This window comes from Salvelinus sp. IW2-2015, linkage group LG16, assembly GCF_002910315.2.
Source record: "Salvelinus sp. IW2-2015 linkage group LG16, ASM291031v2, whole genome shotgun sequence".
NCBI classification, from domain to species: domain Eukaryota; kingdom Metazoa; phylum Chordata; class Actinopteri; order Salmoniformes; family Salmonidae; genus Salvelinus; species Salvelinus sp. IW2-2015.
In genome coordinates, this window is record NC_036856.1 from 826,868 (window position 1) to 849,675 (window position 22,808).

At 39.6% G+C, this 22,808-nt stretch overlaps 1 protein-coding gene across 12 annotated transcripts in view; it reads left to right on the forward strand.

The window, feature by feature from the left end:
* Nucleotides 1–22,594, forward strand: part of adgrl2a (adhesion G protein-coupled receptor L2a) — a 199,614-nt gene extending 177,020 nt beyond the window's left edge. For 4 of the 12 annotated variants that reach the window (XM_024003753.2, XM_024003751.2, XM_024003752.2 and 1 more), the window contains 9 exons: nucleotides 4,765–4,856; nucleotides 6,187–6,231; nucleotides 6,530–6,556; nucleotides 7,183–7,351; nucleotides 13,055–13,183; nucleotides 13,965–14,061; nucleotides 15,761–15,889; nucleotides 17,125–17,142; nucleotides 20,098–22,594. In XM_024003753.2, coding sequence (XP_023859521.1) covers nucleotides 4,765–4,856; nucleotides 6,187–6,231; nucleotides 6,530–6,556; nucleotides 7,183–7,351; nucleotides 13,055–13,183; nucleotides 13,965–14,061; nucleotides 15,761–15,889; nucleotides 17,125–17,142; nucleotides 20,098–20,918 — 1,527 coding nt within the window. In that variant the 3' untranslated portion in view covers nucleotides 20,919–22,594. The remainder of the gene's footprint in view (nucleotides 1–4,764; nucleotides 4,857–6,186; nucleotides 6,232–6,529; nucleotides 6,557–7,182; nucleotides 7,352–13,054; nucleotides 13,184–13,964; nucleotides 14,062–15,760; nucleotides 15,890–17,124; nucleotides 17,143–20,097) is intronic. The other 8 variants (XM_024003760.2, XM_024003762.2, XM_024003761.2 and 5 more) reach the window with 3 other exon arrangements.
* Nucleotides 22,595–22,808: the final 214 nt, after the last annotated feature.

Below are 22,808 nucleotides of genomic sequence, written 5' to 3' on the forward strand. Positions count from 1 at the left end.
ATGGAGGTTCGGTGGCTCCCAGGGAAGAGGCCTGGGGAGTATTATTTTCCCATTTGGAAAAAAAGAAATCAGAAATAGCTGGTGGCATTCATCGGATGTCAGAGCCCTTAGAGCCCTTTTGACTGTCTATTGTTTTGGCCTCTTTCACACCAGGTGAATGGTAAGTCTCCAAACTGTCTCCTGTGAAGAGGGAGGAAGAGCAATATTTGCTCAGCGCTGTGTTCTTTATCGGACATAATGGCTGGATTTACAGACGCGCTGACCTCCCTGAGCGAGAACACAACGGCCAGAAGGAGGGCTTCCTCTTTGCCGCACCTTATTGCGGTGCTTTACTGCTTCATGACAACGACTGGCCAGCGAGGTTTTGTAACACACGGACGACTTACCCGTTCAGTAGAGAAATATAATACAATTCCCTTAAATTGCAAATTAAAGGGGGTGTGTTAAATATTTATCCCCGTGTCAGCAAATGCTCTGCCAACTACGTGAGATTGTTATTCTCTAAATTGGACATTGTTATTTTTCTCTTTGGTTTCAGAATTATTTGCATGAAAAAATGTGTTGGATGTTGAGACGATAATCCGGAATCCCAGTCCCAGTGACCTGCATGATAAAACGGTGACCCTGACAAAACTGATATATAGTTGCAGTGCTAATGTTGAACAGGAATGAGGATTTGCAGTTCTAGCGTAGGGAGGTATCGTAATGCTGCATTTTTTTAAACTTTTTGCAAAAATTGACAACAAACGGTAAAGCACAAGGGTAGGGGATCTCAAGGGAATGTGTGGGAGCAAGGTTTTCCACAACCTGTGACCCTGGTTCCTCAACAAATTGGCTTTGTCCTTGTCAATGAGATAGTAGAGAGAGAGAAAGACACAGACAGACAAAAAAAGCATCCAATCTCACATTCAGTGGCTAGCTGCAGCAGCCACAGCTCCTGTCTTCGAACACCATACTCTCCCGCTGTGTAACTTTTGGTCTAACCCGAGTTGGTCAGGCTCAGTGAAAAGCACTCACAAAAATGTTGTTTTTCCTCTTCCTCCCTAGTTTTTTTTTTTACTCCCCCCACCTCCCTGAACGCCGTCTTAAAGCCCAGACTTGAAGTGAAGCTTGAAGAAGCACTCTGTTCAGCCCTGTTCTCAGGCAAGAGGTTAGTTGGCCCTGTCTCCGGGCACAGAGGGTATTAGCTCCATGAAGAAGGAACATGGAAGTAATGAGTGGTGGGGGGAAACCATTAGTATGCCTGAGATGCTTTAACAGCAAGCCTTTGGATCATGACACGTCGCAAGCAGTTCCTATCATCCGGACAGCTCCATCTGCACCTTTAATATTTCATCCCCAGTTCACAAGGAGTTCAGGGTTGTAGCACACACTCGACACATACTCGCTCAGGAAAAAGCTTTCTCCTCGGGTCCCAGTGTGGCAGAGATGCTTCTGCTTGGCTAGCGGTGATGATTCAGAGCAAAGAGAGAGAGGCCCAGGCCTAGTAGCTTGCAGGCTGCCACTCTCACTAGGTAGACCGGGCCCTGGGGAAGGCAGAGAAAGCATGTTGGTGGGGGGTAGTGAACATGTGCCATGCTAGCTAGGGTCCTTTAAAGTACTGTCGTCTCCGTCCTCTGTCTCATTGGATCCATGTCACCACTCCAGGGTGTGTGAAAGGCATTTCCAAGTGCCCGACTCATGCAAGCGAAGTGATAAAAAATGATTTGTCTGATGGCGGCATAAACAAAACGCTGCATCACCTCTGAAAGTCCATGATATGAAGGAGCTGCTCCATTTATGTTTTTTTTCTTCTCGCCTTCGCTTGTTATGCTCTGCTTATTGTTCTGTGACTCCACTGGTTGATTAGGCGGGGGAGGGGGAGATATTGATCACCTAGCTACTCCTTTCATAGCAGAGTGCAGTAGAGCGCAAGGGGAGCGCGAATGAACAGCCAGACATGTCCAGTACATTATGGAGCTCACAAAGCACCTCCATTTGTCTCATTCCTTCATATTGGTGTTTTCACACTCTTTTTCTCTTTCATTCGCTCTTGCAGCATTCAGAAGATAACCTGAGACAATTGAAAAGCTTTGTTCATGTTCAACTAAGTCAACTATTTAAAATGAATATAGTTAAATCACCCCTCACCAGAATATCTTAATTTCTGAAATCAAGATGTGGAAGTTTTATATTAGTAGAACATGTTTTGTTGTTGGTTGTTTGTTTCTATAATTTATTAGCAGTCTTTCTACATTTGTCCAGGGTTCACACAGAGTGCTTGAAGTACTTGAATTTGGAGCTCAGAAAATCAAGTGATGGAATACCTTGAAAATCTGACATTTCCTCTATTTTGTCCTTGAAAAGTCCTTGAAATTATTGGAGCCGATTTATATGCTTGGACTGCTCAATATAATTATCCACAAATGTCATTTCTGATCAGTTAGTTTGAGAGGGAGACGCTTTTGTTTGTTTCCCGTCGTTTCAATTGACATGGGTTGCGCTTGTCTGTTAATTTGTTGCGGTTAAACCACGTGCAGTTATTGTGAGGACGACAATGTTGGCTTCAACTTGGCTTTCCATACAAAGTGTTCCATTACAAAGGGAACTCTTTTTTTGGTGGCGCTTTCTCATTGGAAAAACATGATACAAACCCCTACAACATCTCAAATGGCGAGGGTGAGCATAATGCTACTGCTAGCCTATGTGGACAGGCTTTATCAGTGTGCTTGTGTCGCCAACACATGTCGGGTAGACTATACAAATCGTCACGCATGCAATCTATTTAGTCCGGCAATGTCCATATTATCCTGTCATACTTAGAATGTCATCATAATTTGAATGCAAATACATAGTGCCATTAGGAAGAACTTTAAAATGCGTTAGTCTTAAAGTTGTAATGTATACTTTTTTTGACACATTTTGCATGCTTTTGGGCGAGAGTTTCTTTCTATACTTTTAAATATAAAATCGAGGCCCTTGAAAATTGCAATTTAGTTCTTGAAGAATTCCTTGAAAGTCCTTGAATTTGACTTGCCAATGTCTGTACGAACCCTGTTTATAACATACACTATCGTTCAATAGTTTAGGGTCACTTGTCCTTGTTTTTGAAAGAAAAGCTCATTTTTTGTCCATTAAATAACATCAAATTGATCAAAAATACAGTGTAGACATTGTGAATGTTGTAAATGACTATTGTAACTGGAAACGGCTGGTTTGAGAAACAGACGCCTCACAAGTCTTCAACTGGCAGTTTCATTAAATAGTACCTGCAAAACACCAGTCTCAACGTCAACAGTGAAGAGGTGACTCCGGGATGCTGGCCTTCTAGGCAGCGTTGGAGAAAAAAAAGCCATATCTCAGACTCGCCAATAAAAATGTAATATTAAGATGGGCAAAAGAACACAGACACTGGACAGAGGAACTCTGCCTAGAAGGCCAGCATCCCGTAGTTGTCTCTTCACTGTTGACGTTGAGACTGGTGTTTTGCGGGTACTATTTAATGAAGCTGCCAGTTGAGGACTTGTTTCGCTAACTAGACACTCTAATGTACTTGTCCTCTTGCTCAGTTGTGCACCGGGGCCTCCCACTCCTCTTTCTATTCTGGTTAGAGCCAGTTGCGCTGTTCTGTGAAGGGAGTAGTACACAGCGTTGTATGAGATCTTCAGTTTCTTGGCAATTTCTCGCATGGAATAGCCTTCATTTCTCAGAACAAGAATAGACTGACTAGTTTCAGACAAAATGTATTTCTTTCTGGCCATTTTGAGCCTGTAATCAAAACCCACAAATGCTGATGCTCCAGATTCTCAACTAGTCTAAAGAAGGACAGTTTTATTGCTTCTTTAATCAGGACAACAGTTTTCAGCTGTGCTAACATAATTGCAAAAGTGTTTTCTAATGATCAATTAGCCTTTTAAAATGATGAACTTGGATTAGCTAACACAACGTGCCATTGGAACACAGGAGTGATGTTTGCTGATAATTGGCCTATGTAGATATTCCATAAAATAATCTGCCGTTTCCAGCTACAATAATCATTTACAACATTAACAATGTCTACACTGTATTTCTGTTCATTTTGTTATTTTAATGGACAAAACATTTGATTTTCTTTCAAACACACGGACATTTCTAAGTGACCCCAAACTTTGGAACGGTAGTGTACACACACAGTAGGCTATACGTATGTGCGTGCGTTCAAGAGTCAGAGACCCGGTTCTGTCTCAGAATAGATAGTTTTAGGAGTAAATCATTTGGAACTGCTCCTGATTGGCCCATGCAGCTCCCTCTTTGTGTCTCTAAATCATTGTATTGATTTATTTTTAAGGGCCCAAAGATACAGCACACAGTATCCCACTCTGAACGTGATATGTACCACTGGCTTTCTTAGGATTTCATCTGGTATTAAAACAAGGAAGTGAAAGTGATGGGAATCTCTCACTCCCTGTCTGTCTGTCTATTTTCCTGCACAGGAATTGGAGAAATATACTGCGTTCCATATTGCGTTTTATAGTTACCAGACTGTAGCCGTGTTTTTTGGCTGGACTGCGATGGATTTTAATGCATGTTCATGGTCTTATTGATATAGAATGACACAACATTTGGCGCCAGTCTGCTTGTCTGAGTCTTGCAGGACGATAGATGTCTATTACATTAGGGCAGTGGATGAGAGAAGCTCGGGAAGGCACTCCTATTTTAATAGTTATGGACAAATTAACAGTTTTTTCTCCTTCACCATGCCATTAATCTCCATCAATTAACAATGCCATTACTCTGTTTTGACAGCTCAATCTCATCTTCCTGGTCATCACCATGTACAAAATGGGGAAGCACTCCACTACTCTGAAACCAGACTCCAGCAGATTGGAGAACATCAAGTAAGTAGAGATTCTTGGTAAATGCACATTTTCCAATATTCTTGGCAATAAACAGATATTTCCACAAACCCATAAAGACAATAGTACTGTATGGCATGGTTAATTTTTTCTATGTACTGTAGAGGTACTGTTTTTACTGTTTTTGATAAGTCAAACTTGTGTCCTTGTCGGTAGCATTAATGTATCTATATCTGGTACACATTTAAATTGTCCATTCAGAAAATTGACTAGAGGAATTCCAATTGATCTCCAGGGAGATCATATTTTACACAGAGACTGGTGGTTTCGGGTGGGGGATTATGGCATGACCGTCCCGCAATGATGACAACATTTACTTTGTGAATGGTCTTTAGTCCTTGTTGTATTCCTCTGTGTCAGCGACCACTGGATTGTGTTGGCATGGCACACACCGTTCGGAAGCTTCTGGCTCAAAGTATGCGCTGTTAGGGCTTCAGGGTGGGGTGAGTGGAAGCACTATCATGTGTTTCCCATGGAACAAAAACAATTTGAGTCCCAGAAAAGAAGTCCCCCCTCCCTTAACTCCACTCCCTACTCATCCCTTAACGAGTCTGGTTTTCTCAGTCACCTCTGCATTTGCTAAGTGTTTTGCTTTGGGGAAAGTAAATGTTTTCCAAAGTCTTGATTGTTTATCATTGACAAAAAAACAGTATATTGTGCTTGAAATCAGTGAGCAGAATACAGGGGCTCCTGAAAGACATGAGCATTTTGGTTTGTTGGTTAGGGAGTGTTATTTCCGATGCCATGGCTTGGTTGCATAGCCTAACCCTAACCAATTCACACCATGACATTATAACATCAACTCAGCTCCATGCCACTGTGTGTAGGAGCATTGATGCATTCATTTTTAGTGGTAAAAAAAAAAACACAACCAAAAGTAGTGCCAATAGACATCCAGTTCACCTCTGCAATGTTTAATGAAATGCATTAGGTGATTATGTGTTTTAAATGTGCACATTTGCTCACATTCTATTTCTACATGTGTTCCATTCATGTTGCAGTTTAATCACTAGTGGATATTGTCTTTTTGGTGCGTAATGAAACTACACCACATAAAATGTTTCCTCCAAGCAATGTTTGTACACATATGTATAAGTATTGCTGTATTTTCTGTTGTCTTCTTGTGGTCTTATGTTGTCTGCACCAATCCTCAAGGACTTTGGTTAGTCAACCACATAGACGGGGGATGGAAATCAGCATAGCACCAGTGTCATTGCATGTTGCATGTCAAAGAGAAAGCTAATCTGCAGCGTCTCTCGTTTCTCTTCCTGTTGCGTTTCTTCTTTTCTCTCTGTCCTGTCTTCCACACCAGTAATTATCGCGTTTGTGACGGCTACTATAATACCGATTTGCCTGGGTAAGCTATCACCATACATTTCCCCCAGATTGTCTTCATCGCAGAGCGGACATAGTAGCATAAACACAAAATGAACGGCACGCAAGTGGTTTGAACTGACCAGTTTACACATTTTGTAATGTCATCAACAGCCAAATACACACACACACTCTCGCTTCTTGTTAGCCTCTTAATTTCATTCCCTCGTAATTTTCCTAAAATCAAAGGTGAAGATCTCTGCCTCAAAATGCCAACTAACCACGCTGTGATGCGTCTGATCTAATTTGTGTTTCTCTTTCCCGCTTATCATGCTCTCTAGCTATGAAGATAATAAACCATTTATCAAGTAAGGACATTAGCCTCAGAAGTCTGAGTCTGTTCTTCAGCCTGTAGTTGATTTTCCTCACCATTCTGCCTCTCTCTCTCTCTCTCTCTCTCTCGCTCTCTCTCTCTCTCGTTCTCTCTGTGATCACTCCAAGGTGCTCCTCATTTTCTTTCCGTACTGTTCACATCCCCATGTCTGTCCGTCCATCCGTCCGTCTTGTCTCTATCCAGTTTGCTGTTGTGTGTCTTCACCTGTGAAGGTGTTTGAAGGCTCCATAGGACCTTCACACAACCGGCTCAAGGCTTTTCTCTATAGAAATAATACATATATTAAAGACTTGTTGAAAGAGAGACAAAACACAGGTAATAATTGTTATCGAGTCTGATCCCCCCCCCCCCCCCCAGATATGATATGATACCAAAAGAACTGTATCTGTAGTCAAGCTCACATGTCCCATAAACATTGTGTGAATGATGTCTGAGTTTTTGGTCTCCTTGGCTGAATCTGCCGGTGTAGATGTCCAGTCTGTCCACCTGTCATGGTCTAGCTAGCACAGACTGATCGTTATACCAAGAGAACACAATTTCCGCCTCACACTGGATTTCCCTTTTCTTTTTTTTTCTTCTTTTTTTTATTTGTTTGTTCAGATCCTGGGTCCTGGGGGCGTTTGCACTGCTTTGCCTGATGGGACTGACGTGGTCGTTCGGCTTGTTCTTTATCAACGAGTCCTCTGTGGTGATGGCCTACCTCTTCACAATATTCAACAGCTTCCAAGGAATGTTCATCTTCATTTTCCACTGCCTTCTCCAGAAAAAAGTACGTTTGCTTCCTTTATAAGTTTGCACTATCATTTTGCACAAACACTGTGATCGTCTACGTGAGACTGAATCAATTGTCACTTTAAACAGTTGAGGGGTGAGTGGGGTAAGTTGAGCCAAAGGTTTGGTTGAGTCACCCTTTGTTTCTAGGAGACCATACACAAAATGAATCAGGTGACCAAATATTTAGGAAGAGGTCATCATTTCATGGAGTCGCTAAAGGAAGAAACCACATGGAAAAGTCTAATTAATTTATTGTGTTATCGGTTCCATGATGATTGTATCTAAACAAAAGTACATCATTTGAAGATTGTTCTATACATCAGTTGGGGTCTCTATAAGCTACAATATGAGGTCCTAAACCTAGCATGAAAGTGCATCCTTGTACCTGTGTGGGCTAATAAAGTCAACATTTTGCCTTGGGGTAAATTGAGATAATGGCCACAATATCCCATACAAATAATTATTACATTTAGTCAGTTTTATCCATAATATGCATAGTATTTGTGCAATGTGTCATGCATATGAACTCAAGATTTTTGTTACAGAGCAGACATCATCATGCACTGTAAACAAGCAGGGGTCTAACCCCCCTTGAGGTTCTTGAGAGGTAAGTGAGAGAAGGGAAGAAGTCCATTTGAGCAGCAGCAAGTGATGAAATATAGTCTGAATGACACTGAAGAGGTACATTGACAAAAAAAGAAAACAAACATGTACCTGTGCGAAACAGAGTCTATAACAGAGCAGCAGAGGTGCACGACTTCTTATCTGATGAAATGGAGGTTGAGCTTGCTAACCATATCAGGAAACTTGCAGACCAGTTTCATGGGCTTAGTAGCCTCAAATGCAGAGAACGTGCCTACGAATTAGCACATCGAAACAACATCCATGTCCCAGACAACTGGTCAATAAATGGAAAGGTAAGTAATACTGAAGACAGAGATCTATATCTGAATGTAGGCATACATTTAAGATGTACAATATACCAAACCCCCATTCCTTGAATTCAACTTTGACCTACCAGCACCATCACCCACTGTCACAAGACACCAGCTCTCACTTACCCCAAGGCGGCTCAACTTACCCAATTCCTATGCTCAATTTACCCCATACCTAGACCACTTTTTTTGAACAAGCTATGTTTTCAAAACTGTTGTTTTTACATTAATTCTGGCTATTTCCAGGGATATAGAGAAAGTATTCAGACCCCTTGACTTTTTCCAAATTGTGTTTGGTTACAGGCTTATTCTAAAATGGATGAAATTGTATTTTTTCATCATCAATCTAAACACAATACCCCATAATGACAAAGCAAAATCAGGTTTTTAGAATTTTTTAGCTAATTCCAAAAAATAGAAAATTACACATTTACATAAGTATTCAGACCCTTTACTCAGTACTTTGTAGAAGCACCTTTGGCAGCGGTTACAGCCTCGAGTCTGCTTGGGTATGACGCTACATGTTTGGCACACCTGTATTTTGGGAGTTTCTCCCATTCTTCTCTCCAGAGATGTCAGATTGGGTTCATGTCTGGGCTTTCACTGCAGAGATGGTTGTCCTTCTAGAAGGTTCTCCCATCTCCACAGAGGAACTCTAGAGCTCTGTCAGAGTGACCATCGGCTTCTTGGTCACCTCCCTGACCAAGGCCCTTCTCCGCCGATTGCTCAGTTTGGCAAGGTGGCCAGCTCTAGGAAGAGTATTGGTGGTTCCAAACTTCTTCCATTTAAGAATGATCGAGGCCACTGTGTTCTTGGGGACCTTCAATGCTGCAGGAATGTTTTGGTACCCTTCCCCAGATCTGTGCCTCGACACAATCCTGTCTTGGAGCTGTACGGACAATTCCTTTGACCTCATGGCTTGGTTTTTGCTCTGACACACACTGTCAACTGTGGGACCTTATATAGACAGCCTTTCCAAATCATGTCCAATCAATTAAATTCACCACAGGGTGACTCCAATCAAGATGTAGAAACATATCATGGATGATCAATGGAAACAGGATTCACCTGAGCTCAATTTCGAGTCTCATAGCACTGAATACGAAATAACATATTTCTGTTTTTTATTTTTTATTAAAATGTAAAAACATTTTTTTTTTTTATATTTTTAATCAATTTTAGACTAAAGCCATAATGTAACAAAATTAAATGTAGAAAAAGTCAAGGGGTGTGAATACTTTCCGAAGGCACTGTACTTTGTTATAGAATATTATATTCCCCTAGACGTAATGATGCTGAATGTAAAAACATGTCTCAGCATACTCCACTCTCCGCTAAACATATTTCAATGTAGTTTTGAGCATAATGAACCAACCTTTGTTCATGACTCCTGTATTTGTATTTATTTGAGTTCATTTACAAATATAAAGGATAACAGCCAATATAGGCTTAGCATAGCCTCTGCTTTCAGGCTTGGCTCACGTTGTTTTCAAAAGTCTGGGGAAGGTTATATTGGAAAAATATGAGTGAAGTGTTGATTGCCAGCAGATGCTGGCTGATTTGCTATGAATATATATATTTTTTTAAACAACCACCCTTTCAATCCCTCTTCCGAAACAAAACTTATCCAGAGTAAGCTAATTTATGGTGCAAGCATTGCTAGCATGTTATCTTTTAGAAAATGAACATTCAGAAATAATTTCTATTAAATGTTTTATGTAATTTTGTTGTAATGACAAAATCTAGATATTTTTTGGGTGAAAATGTTTCGCTGTTTGGTTTTGAATCTCTGCCTCTGTTTGAATGTGCCTATTTCAATTGTTGGGAGGTGCAAATGGCTTGGATTATACCATCCACCGTCTTTTAGCTGACAAACTTCCTCAGGCTTTCGAATGGTACGGTATATTACAAGGGCTTTCAGGACTAGGTTTACAGTACTTTCAGAAGGTATTCATACCGCTTGACTTATTCCACATTTTGTTGTGTTACAGCCTGAATAAAAAATGGATTAAATATTTTTTTTCCCACAAATCTACACACAATACCTCAATGTTTTTAGGAATGTTTGCACATTTATTGAAAATGAAATACAGAAATATCTCATTTAGACAAGTATTCACACCCTTGAGTTAAAACATGTTACAATCACCTCGGGCAGCGATTACAGCTGTGAGTCTTTCTGGGTAAGTCTCTAAGAGCAATGCACACCTGGATTGTACAATATTTACACATCATTCTAAAAAAAAATCTTCAAGCTCTGTCAAGTAGGTTGTTGATCATTGCTAGACAGCCATTTTCAAGTCTTTCCATAGATTTTCAAACCAATGTAGCCCTTTCCTGCAGTCAAATGACCTCGTGGCCTCATGGGTGGAATGTTATTCATATTTTTCATAATATATATTTTTTAAATGCTGAAAATCCGGTGTTTCTATGGCAAACAGTTTTGTTATATTTCAGTCTTCTGTGATGTATATAAAGTGTAATTTTGGGATGCAAACTCAACATTGAATACATTTCAACTCTATATCTGACATGGTACAGGTGTCTTCTTTTTTTTAAACCAATAACCATGTGTGTGAGGTGTATACATTTATTTCAAACTAGATTTGTTTAAGACTACCAAGGAACACTCGGTGTGACCATGATTTAGCCCACTGCAGTAAAATATTAAGTCAAAACTGTAACTAGACCGCTCAGGAACATTCAATGTCATCTTGGTTATTAACTCCAGTGTATATTTGGCCTTGTGTTATAGGTTATTGTTCTGAAAAGTGAATTTGTCCAGTAAAAACTCCCTAGTCCTTGCCGATGACAAGCATACCCATAACATGATGCAGCCACCACCATGCTTGAAAATATGAAGAGTGTTACTCAGTGATGTGTTGGATTTGCCCCAAACATAACGCTTTGTATTCAGGACATGAAGTTGCCAGATTTTTTGCAGTTTTACTTTAGTGTCTTATTGTAAACAGGATAAATGTTTTGGAATATTTTTATTCTGTACAGACTTCCTTCTTTTCACTCTGTGAATTAGATTAGTATTGTGGAGTACCTACAATGTTGTTGATCCATCCTCAGTTTTCTCCTATTACAGCCATTACATGACCAACTAGACTGTTACCAACCCTTAGTAAGCTTTTGGGAAAAAAATGTGTTTGACCAGATACAATGCCTATTTACAGTAAACAAATTGACAACATACTTTCAGCACTCTTATAGGGAAGTACATTCAACAAGCACAGCACAAATGACTTGGCTGAGAGAAATTGATGATAAAAAAAGATTGTGGGGTCTGTTTTGTTAGACTTCAGTGCGGCTTTTGACATTATCAATCATAGTCTGCTGCTGGAAAAACATATATGTGTTATGGCTTTACACCCCCTGCTATATTGTCGATAAAGATTTACCTGTCTAACAGAACACAGAAGGTGTTCTTTAATGGAAGCCTCTCCAACATAATCCAGGTAGAATCAGGAATTCCCCAGGGCAGCCGTTTAGGCCCCCTAATTTTTTTTAACTTTACTAATGACATTCCATGGTCTTTGAGTAAAGCCAGTGTGTCTATGTATGCAGATGACTCAACACTAAACACATCAGCTACTACAGTAACTGAAATGACTGCAATACTTAACAAATAGCTGCAGTTAGTTTCAGAATGGGTGGCAAGGAATAAGTTAGTTCTAAATATTTCAAAACTAAAAGCATTGTATTTGGGACAAATCATTCAGAAACCCTAAACCTCAACTACATCTTGTAATGAATAATGTGGAAATTAATCAAGTTGAGTTGACTAAACTCTTTGAGTCACCCTGGATTGTAAACTGTCATGGTCAAAACATATTGATACAACAGAAGCTAGGATGGGGAGAAGTCTGTCCATAATTATACATCAGGTAACTGATACAAGAAGTAGAATCAGATTTTTAAAAACAGGTAAAGTACACCTTATGGAACAGCGGGGACTGTGAAGAGACACAGACAAAAGTACAGACACACCCATACGCAAACAAGTGCAAGCACACGCACTCTACACACGTACATTGTAATATTGTTGTATGGTGATATTGTAGATATGTAGTGGTGTAATAATGTTATATGATGTACTGTTTTATATGTAAAGTGCGTGCCTTAATGTGTTTGGACCCTAGTGACTGAGTGTGCTGATACACCATTCCAAGCGTAATTAATAACTTCACCATGCTCAAAGGGATTTTCAATGTCTGCTATTTAATTTTTTTTAACAATAAACAACTCCCTTCTTTGCGAGGCATTGACAAACCTCCCTGGTCTTTGTGGTTGAATCTGTTTGAAATTCACTGCTTGACTGAGGGACCTTACAGATAATTGTATGCGTGGGGTACAGACATGTGGTAGTCATTTAAAATCATGTTTAGCACTATTATTGCACACAGAGTGAGTTCATGCAACTTATTATGTGACTTTCTAGGCAAATGTTTACTCCTGAACTTACTTAGGCTTGCCATAACAAATGGGTTGAATACTTATTGACTCAAGACATTTCAGCTTTTTATTTTTTATGAATTTAAAAAACATAATTCCACTTTGACATCATGGGGTATTGTGTGTAGGCCAGTGACACAAAATCTCAATGTAATCTATTTTAAATTCAGGCTGTAACAAAACAAAAATATGGAAAAAATAAAGGGGTGTGAATACTTTCTGAAAGCACTGTAAGCACACACAAACGGTACAGACAAAATAAACATAGCCACTAACTTAGCGTCCCCTTCTTGCTTCCACAGGTCCGTAAAGAGTACATCAAATGTTTCCGCCACACATATTGCTGTGGTGGCTTACCAACGGAGAGCTCACACAGCTCAACAAAGACCTCCACCACAAGGACAAGTGCACGCTACTCCTCGGGCACACAGGTACTATACCAGGGATTCTGACTGGGATTCATCTCTATGTTAGGGTAGATTGGCATAAACCCAGTTTACCGCAAAGTATCACCTATAATAGTTAACTAGGAGAGTCTCCAATGACTTCTGAATCCATCAGAACGCCCAGTAATGTTATATTTTTAAAGACCGCTGGCCAATGTAATTGTACCAGAAACACAGACCGTAGTTAAACAGTGACATGTATACTTTAAAGTAAGCTAACTGTTTCAAACAGTACTGTATTGCATGGGCACCTTTTTCCACTCTACCCCTTAGCACTCGCTTTATCTTTTTTTCTCACTAACGCCACTGTGCATGGAACTATTTGCGCTATTTGGGAGCATTGCAGTCACTTTTACTCTTTGAAAAACAAGAATGCAAATATAATTTGATGTTTCTTCCTTTGTTATTCCTTTGCTATTGAGCTACTTTTTTATAAATGTTTTGATAGGAGACAATGCTCTAACCACTGTCAAGGTGGCGATAGAAAGACAAAACCGTCACTCGACATTCCCATTTTAATGTCTAATTAAACCCAAGGAGCACCCCCCTATTACATCCACTACTTTTGACAGGAAGTATAAAAGTAGTCACTCGAAGCCTGAGTTAATATAATGTGTGGAGGCCAGACGTTGCACTTGGTGCGATTTGTGTGAAGAGTCGGTTCGCCGATGCAGGAACACTACATATAGGATACATAATGAAAGTTGATCTCAACAGTGAACAGGCTTCTTTAAGTCCTAATAACTGTCCCTTGTTAATCTGACAGAGCCGTATCAGGAGAATGTGGAATGACACCGTAAGAAAGCAATCTGAGTCCTCCTTTATCTCAGGTGACATCAACAGCACCTCCACCCTTAACCAAGGTCAGTCACACACCTCATCTCTTCTTCACACACCATTCACCATCATCGAGACATAAAATACATTTTCAAGTACCAATGATTTCATACAGAAGGGCTAACATCCTGAGAAAGTGTAGTGAATGCTTTGGGCTTGATAAGATTTGCGCACTGTGCTAAAAGGGATAGCAAGGATAGTCTCCCTGTTCTGTTCTGCCAACTGAGGATTACAGAAATCCGTCCTCAAATACTTTGTGCTGTCATTTTGGGCAGTAATGTCGAACACGAATTGGGGCAGCCACTGTACTGTTTGTACTAAGTCCAAAGTTCATGTGGCTCAGTCCATTAAAAAAAGAAGAAGAAGAAGAAGGAAATGCCAACAAACTCGAAATAAAGTTTATTTTTTATTTTTAAACCTATGTTTGCTTGACACGCAGGGGCACATTATTTGGTCGGTATGTAAGGGGACCTCTGCTATTTCAGGGATTCAGGAGGGAGGAAAACAACCTTGTCATTTATTATTTAGCCAGAGCACAAGTATGATGATGAGAAGATGTTCAACTCTGGGTGACCCTGAGTGCTTAGTGTGTTGTTCAGCCTTTACAGCTCGGCATGACTCTAAAATGGCTTTCCAAGTATGCAGGGAAAGAGGTTAGCCTGAGGTAGTCTGACTTCCCCCTCCCAAACTCCCCTTTATTATTTTTCACACTTCAATTTCCGTGAGGTAAAATGTTACAAACAGTAGTTTGAAATTCATCTCGTCAATATTTTTTTAATCCCAATAAGCTGTATATTAGATGTTAAGGATACATTTTATATATCATGCTCCAGTGTACTACCCTAGTTACCCTTGAGTATACTGTACTGAGGATGGCCCGCTCTTCAGAAACCACTCCTTGTCATTATAACATCCTCAGAGAACACCCTACAAGAGTGATGGGGTTTTCTAGTACACAGCTTATAAAAATGTGACTGGAAACGTCCTCGTTTTTAAACGTGATGCAAGAAATCCATTGTAAACATTATAAATCGGGGTGAATTGAGTATTTGAAGAAAAGATCTGACATTGTAAAGTATTGGCATCCAGGTGAAGTTAGTGTTATGATATTTTTACGAAAGAGACAAGGGTGTGGTCATTTGTTGTGTACACGTTTCAAGCAATTGCGTCATAGGACTTCAACTTAAAAACAGTGCCCTTAGCAGTAGCAATGGACAAAAAAAGCATTGCACTGCAGAAAATACCTGATCATGCAGTTTTAACAATTCATTTTATATTCACAGCAGTGGAAGGCTAAATGAGAGCATCTTTTTTTCACCAGTTACCTTTCTTGTCAAAAAACAAAAACACAAAAAAGGCAGACTTTATAATTTTGTTCTGTTGTTGCATTGCTTCTCATTTACATAGCAGATTGTAGTAGATTTAGAATGAGGTGAACAAAAGTGCCTTTTGTGGTAGTGACTGTTTAGATGTTCTATATCCCCTCTGTATCCTAATCCTTGCTTCCACAAAATGCCTGTACACTTTGCTCAAGTGACATCCAGAGATAATATTAATATCCTGTCCTCCCCAAAAAATTCCCAAATTCAATATTTACTCTGAAAATAATAGCCCAGTTTTAGATGTACTTGACATTTTGTTCCATAAATCACCCCAAAAAGCACTCATTGTACCAATGGCAAAAACTGATCTCTGATCTGTCTTCTTCTGTCTTACCGCCTCCAGGAATGACGGGCAATTATCTTCTAACAAACCCTCTTCTTCGACCACAAGGCACTAACAACCCTTATAACACCTTACTGGCTGAAACAGTCGTATGTAACGCTCCCACGGCTCCACTGTTTAACTCTCCAGGTGTGCTTACTTAACACTTCTTGACGTACAGTTAACTTCTTCTTCTCTCTTCATTTTTTATACTTTGACTCGTTTTATTTTATGAGTTATTGTGGCCTTATCAAGATCAGAACGTTATCGAGTATCGACTTCCACTCTGGATCTCAGCAGGATCCCCAAATGGGTAACAGACATCGGTTGCTGAAATCGGTGTTGTAAGAAAACACCGTGTGTATGACTTGGTTTGTGATTTATTAAGAGACCTCTGGTGTGCAGATTCACATTTTGGTCTTTTAAAGTTTCTCTTGAATGAGATAAAGTGATTAATCTACGATGGAGATACTACATGTTCTGCCTTGAAAAGACAGTATGAACATTGTCATGGCCTTTCAAACGGTACTCTTAAATTGCAGGATTATTGAGATTTGATGATTGTTGATTTATTTATTTAGTGTTTTGTGGGTGAACCTACCCCTAAAACCGTATACGTTGCAATACGGGCAAGCTGAAATATTCAGTTTGTGCTTGAATATTTGTGTATTCATGAATGTGACGCAACATGAATTAAATCAACATTTGATTTCGACCACATATGATACGAAGAACAGAACAGATACCAATCCTGACAATCATCATTGGATGCTGTTTGATAAGCAAACAGTTAATTTACCTAAATTATCATATTTAAAATGTGTTCGTCCCGTATTTCAAATTGTGTGTAAGGATTATTATGGTACAATGCAATGATGTTTAAAAAAAATTAAATGACAATTTAACATGACAATTTAAAATTACAATTTAAGTATTTTTTTTAAATGTTTTTTGTTTCTCATTATGCTTTTTCCTTAAGCTTTTTAAAAATGATTTTCTGCTATTTATTTTGTGTTTTGGGGTGAACTTACCCCTTCAACCGTATACGTTACAATACAGGCAAGCTGAAATATTCAGTTTGTACTTGAATATTTGTGTATTCATGAATGTGACGCACCATGATTTAGATCAACATTTGATTTTGATCGATGATATGTTTTTCAGGTATGAACAGATACCAGTCCTGACAACTCACTAGACACTGTTTGATAAACAAACAGTTCATTTAGCAAAATGATCATGAGATATTACGTGTTAGTCCAGTATTTCAATTTGTGTGCAGGGATTATTATGTTACAATGCAATGCAGTTTAAAAAAATATGTTTTTAATTACATTGTATATTTTGTCATGTTTTTTTTGCTTTCTCCTTACGCTTCCCTCTAGTGACCTACAGAGAGACAAGTATGGGAGTAAAACTTAACTTTGCCTATCAAATGTAAATTTATTTCAGCATGCTTATTAAAAACAACAACTCCCTGGTACATCAATGGTCATTGGCATTTACTCAGTGGGCAAGTGGTTCACAAACTTTACCAACCAAATTATATTCCACCAATAGGAAAATACTACTTTCCAATATTGCATTCCTTTGGGATCCAACAGCTATCTAAGACATCTGAGAAAGAATGGTTTTGTTATACCTCAGATACTCTTCTTCTTTCTCTTGGATGTGTATAAGTAGTTTGTGATCTGCAGACATCAACTGTAGCTTTGTTACTGGGGTGGCAAATAATATTTCCTAAGTGAATTGAGAGAAGAGAGGCTTCCTACGTGAATGCCGTTCCCTGTGGCACTCAGCATTCTGTGTCCAGTTTACATTCCTCTCACATCTCTCCCCTATTCTCCAGACATCACCTGTGTGGGGAAAATTGTTCTCCTAGTGAGGCATAAACAAAATGTACAAACGTCATGGTAGCAGCTGTAATCTTTATTTTTTTTTGTCCTCTTTCACTCTTTCCTTTCTTGTCATTTCTCTCCTCTCATCTCCGCTAAACTCTGTGATGTCTGTTTTACATGTTGGTGTGTCTGGAACACAGGAGGTTGGTGGCACCTTAATTGGGGAGGATGGGCTCATGGTAATGGCTGGGGTGGAATGGTATCAAATACATCAAATATATGGTTTGATGCCATTCCATTTGCTCCGTTCCAGCCATTATTATGAGCCGTCCTCCCCTCAGCAGCCTCCACTGGTCTGCAAAAATGGTCTATGCCCTTATCTGAACAACAGCATGTCACCATAAAATACCCATTCCTCTTAATCTCTCTCTTCTATCTGTGGCAGGAATTTATTGAAATGTTTTTCGCAATTTCTTTCTGTGCCAAAGCCGTGTTAGCCACGGCAGATACACAACCTCTCTGTCCAATCACACCCCACTAATATTTATTCTATCGCCGCCTGATTTCCATGGCCCTGTGCATACAGAAATTCCTAACATGACTGCATCTGACCTTCCCAGCTGTGTTTTTCTTGGGCTGTTCTTGTAGAGACCGGGCGTGCACTGGGGACTGTCATTTTGACTGATGTGAACCGCAGGGCTGCCGGCTAACTCTGACCTTGCCTGAGAGAAAATACAAAAAAACACAACTCCAGACACCACTCAATTTAACAAATACAGCCAAAACAAATTAAAATCATTAAAACAATTTAAATTAAAATTGGTGGCATTTAATCTTTAAAAAAAGCTTTGATTGCTTGTTAATCAAATTTGCTGAACCCTTGCTCTAACTAAGTTGCTATGTTTTAATTTTTTTCCTTTCAGTGATTCTTCATGTTACAATAAATCATTTTACTTTCTTTTGTACATCAGCTACTCTTAGGCCAGATAGCCTGAACAGACAAACATGATGTGAGTTGTCCAAAGTGAGTCTCTCCACCTGCTGTCTGTCGTGATGTCGGATGGTGCTTGTGGGCCCTGAAGTGAGAAAGATGGCTGTCCGTGTTGACCATGACTCTCCTTTCTGTATACATTCATATTTTCCCATTGTTTTTCCCTGTCACCTCCAACAAAGAGTTGCTAGACAACTTCTTGTCTATGTCGTAGCTTGCCCATTTGTGGCTACATACCAAGGCCCGGTTTTCTGATAGTGATGGAACTTAGGCTTACGAGTGTTTTAACGATGCATCTTTCCTACAACGGCCGAAAATGTAACATGCATTTCCCAAAACACCACGCAGAGAGAATGTTCGCTAAGTGCATCGTTGAGGCATTTGTCGAAACTGAAAGGATCGGGGGAAAAAAGGAAGCACTGCTCTCAGATCAGCGTTCTCCCATTCAAAACTTACCTTAACATTAGAATTATTCCACAATACTGACGACGGATCAGTTCGTAGAGAGATAGTATCACCTATGACTGCAAATATTGAGGTGGTTTATTCTAATGCTTACCCTATAATAATGCACTAAATCAAGATTCTTCACATCATTGCGCACGTTACACATCATGACATATATTGAGGCAAAAATGACAGACAGTAGCGTACAAATAGCTAAAATAAACTCAATTGAATTAACATGAAAATGTATTTAAATGTCATTCAAATATATAGATCTATGTAGCCTATACTGTATTTATCTTAATACAGTTATCTAAATTTTCATTTGACGCGTCTTTATATCGCTTGTTATGCAAAGAAATGGGCAACTTTCTATGTGTCGTCACTGTCACATCGTTCTGAAGCTTTCAGCGGTCACAGAAAGACAGATAAACATCTTGATTTTGTGTTTAGGGGAGATCTTCTGTGTATCAAGTGACGCGGAAGGGGGGAAAATAATCTAACGATGTACTTAGCTATTCTACAAGTGGTCTGAGGCAGTCGTTAAATACCAAACGTTTTCAAGATCATCTTTAGTAACGATGGTTTTGGGAAACGGCTCGGAGATTTAACGATGCTCCTACGAAGGTTTTAATGATGAACTTAGCCTTAAGATGCTTTTGGGAAACCGGGCCCTGTACATTTACCTCTGACATGTGTGTTGTGATCTTCATGATTTCTTTTCACGTTTTTTAATGTTGTTTGGGATCACGTCTGTCCCTTTGTTACTAGAGAGTCAAAGGCAGAATATTTTATACTTTAAATAATAATACTTTAAGTATTAGTTCATGATATACAAATATTTTCCAAACTACCCCATAACTGAGAATGTAAAATGATTGTTCATTGTGTATATGCATGCATACACATTCTCCTTACAGATTGTCTAATTAGTAACATGGTACAGCTGATTCTTAGTCTTGTGCCAAATTATCTCCAGCGTCCTGAACAGCATTAAACCACTTTTCTCATTTTTTTCATATTGCTTTCGGGAAGAATGGTTGTGACTAATGTAAATCCCCTCATATGTTTTCTCATTCCAGGACACTCACACACACTGAACCATCCCAGGGACACCAGTGCAATGGATACTCTACCGCTAAATGGTAACTTTAACAATAGCTACTCGCTTCGCAACGGGGACTACGGCGACAGTGTGCAGGTGGTGGACTGCGGACTCAGCCTGGACGACGCAGCCTTTGAAAAAATGCTAATATCGGAGCTGGTGCACAATAACCTCCGGGCTTGCAACAAGAGCCACAACCACCGTGTGGAACGGGGGGCTCCTCTTCCTCCGTCGTCCAAGAAGGTGCACGTTGTGGGCGGGAGCAGCAGCGAAGATGACGTCATCGTGGCTGACACCTCATCTTTGGTGCACGGCCACACTATCAACACACCGGTGGGCCTGGGCATAGAGCTGCACCACCGGGAGCTGGAGGCTCCGCTCATCCCCCAGCGGACTCACTCACTTCTGTACCAGCCGCAGAAGAGAGTGAAGACCACTGAGGGGGGCTTGGAGAGCTACGTCAGCCAGCTCACGACCAACGAGCACGGGGACAGCCTACAGTCCCCGAACAGAGACTCTTTGTACACTAGTATGCCCACCCTAAGGGACTCTCCATACCCCGAGAGCAGCCCCGATGCGGAGGAGCTGGAGGACCTCTCGAGCCCCTCTAAGAGGAGCGAGAACGAGGACGTTTACTACAAGAGCATGCCTAACTTAGGAGCAGGACACCAGCTCCAAGCGTACTACCAGATAAGTAGAGGAAACAGTGACGGTTACATCATCCCTATTACTAAAGAGGGCTGCATCCCTGAAGGAGATGTACGGGAAGGACAGATGCAGTTAGTGACAAGCCTTTAAAATATATTTAAATCATCGTCCCCTGTCCGCAGTCCCGACATCCTCGAGGACAAACAGTACTGTACTCTGAGAGATGCCGGGGAAGTTTTTTTCAGAGAGCCTTAGAGCCCCCAACATACACACACACACACACACACTCAGTCGCTCCTCTCCCCCCAGACTCGCCACACCCCATTCTCCTCACAAACCAACAGACTTAAGTGCACTGCGATGGCAGTGCAACATTACCCCGACTGCTGGAGTGGAGTTTTAAACAGACTGTATATAAAATGCAGAGTTCAATTTAAGACACATGCCATTTCTGTATTTAATTATTCTGCTGCTGTTGAATTTTAAAAAAGGATATAAAAAACAATTTTAAAAAATGTTATCGGCCACTCCAGTTCAGCAGTTTTTTCTGGCCAAAGGTTGTACATACACTCCCACCATCCTTGTCAAGCCTGTTTCGTATTACATACAAAATGAGGCTCTCGGACCAGGATAAGGACTTATTTGTTTGATGGTGTTCCTGATCAGACTATTAGTTAGGAATATAAGGTCCTGGATCCTAGAGTTGTCCCCATCACCGTGGAGGTTGGATTAACCACTAGCAATCAAGCCCCAGGCCTTATATTTTCTCAATTGAGCTGTTGTCAAGGGAAATGGCAAAATTAATATATATTTTGCTAGTGTAAAATAAAAATCATGGAAACCCGTAAATATAAAGAAATCTTTTAATTGAAAATGTAACATTTGAAGAGAATATTGTGTAAAAGTTGCACATATGTTATAAAATGTGTTTATAGTTCTTACACATCATTCATTATCGTATGTTTGAACAAAAAAAGCAGATAAACAAAATAAGTCTACAAAGAACAAGGTTAATGCATACAAATTTTTTCCACTTGTGGTGTTTTTGCATACTGAATTCATATACAGTATGTTGTCCATTGAAATTTATATGATTTTATATTGCTAAAAGGTCATTATTTTAGTAAAGTGGGAATACAACAGTGACCTAAAAGTCATGCCATACCATTTTTGGGGGGGTGAATTTGATTTAAATAATCTAATCGGATAAACAATCATGACATAGAAATGGGCCACTCAAGACTAACAGCCACTCGAGAATTTTTTTTACCATACATTTTTTTTCATTATACATGTATTTCTTCTGCCTGGGTATGGACATTTATTTATTGAAATATTTTCAAAAGATTATACATTGGAAAATGTAATATTTTCCAGCACTGGTATACATAGTCCTTCTTTTTATGTATACATGCTATTAAGGGGCCCATCAATAAAGACAAATGTAAAGTTCAACACTTGTTTAACAAATAAATAAATGTGAGATTTTTTTGTAAAATGACAGTTTTATTCATGTTTTGTGTTTTTGTACCATTGGAGAAATTATAGGTTTGATTAATTTTGCTATGGACAAAATACACTTTTGACTCAAGTCACGAGTTCATCCCAAGCACCTTGGAAGGTTATCAGTGATATGTTTTCAGAGGGATTGCTTTGCTTTTGTTTTCTATCAAAGACATTGTCTATTAGTCAAGCTCATTTCACCTTTTGTGTTGATAAGCCAAATCTTTCCATGTGATTTAAATTATGAGAAACTCAGGTAGGAAAATTACATTGTAAATGTTCCTCTGTGTGGTTGTAACACTCCAATAAAAGTTTGAAAATTACACCGGTTCATAACATTGTCCGCTTAGTATATTATTAAGAACTTCACCAGACACCATTAAAATCTAGGTGATACAATTCTGTAACTCATCAGCTGGCTTTTTAATAATATGTAAGTGGAAATGAGTCTGATGCTTTATAAGGGTCGCTGTTATAGTTGGAGGCGGTTTGGAGAAATACAGTACATCACAGTAAATATGTCTTATTTATGACACA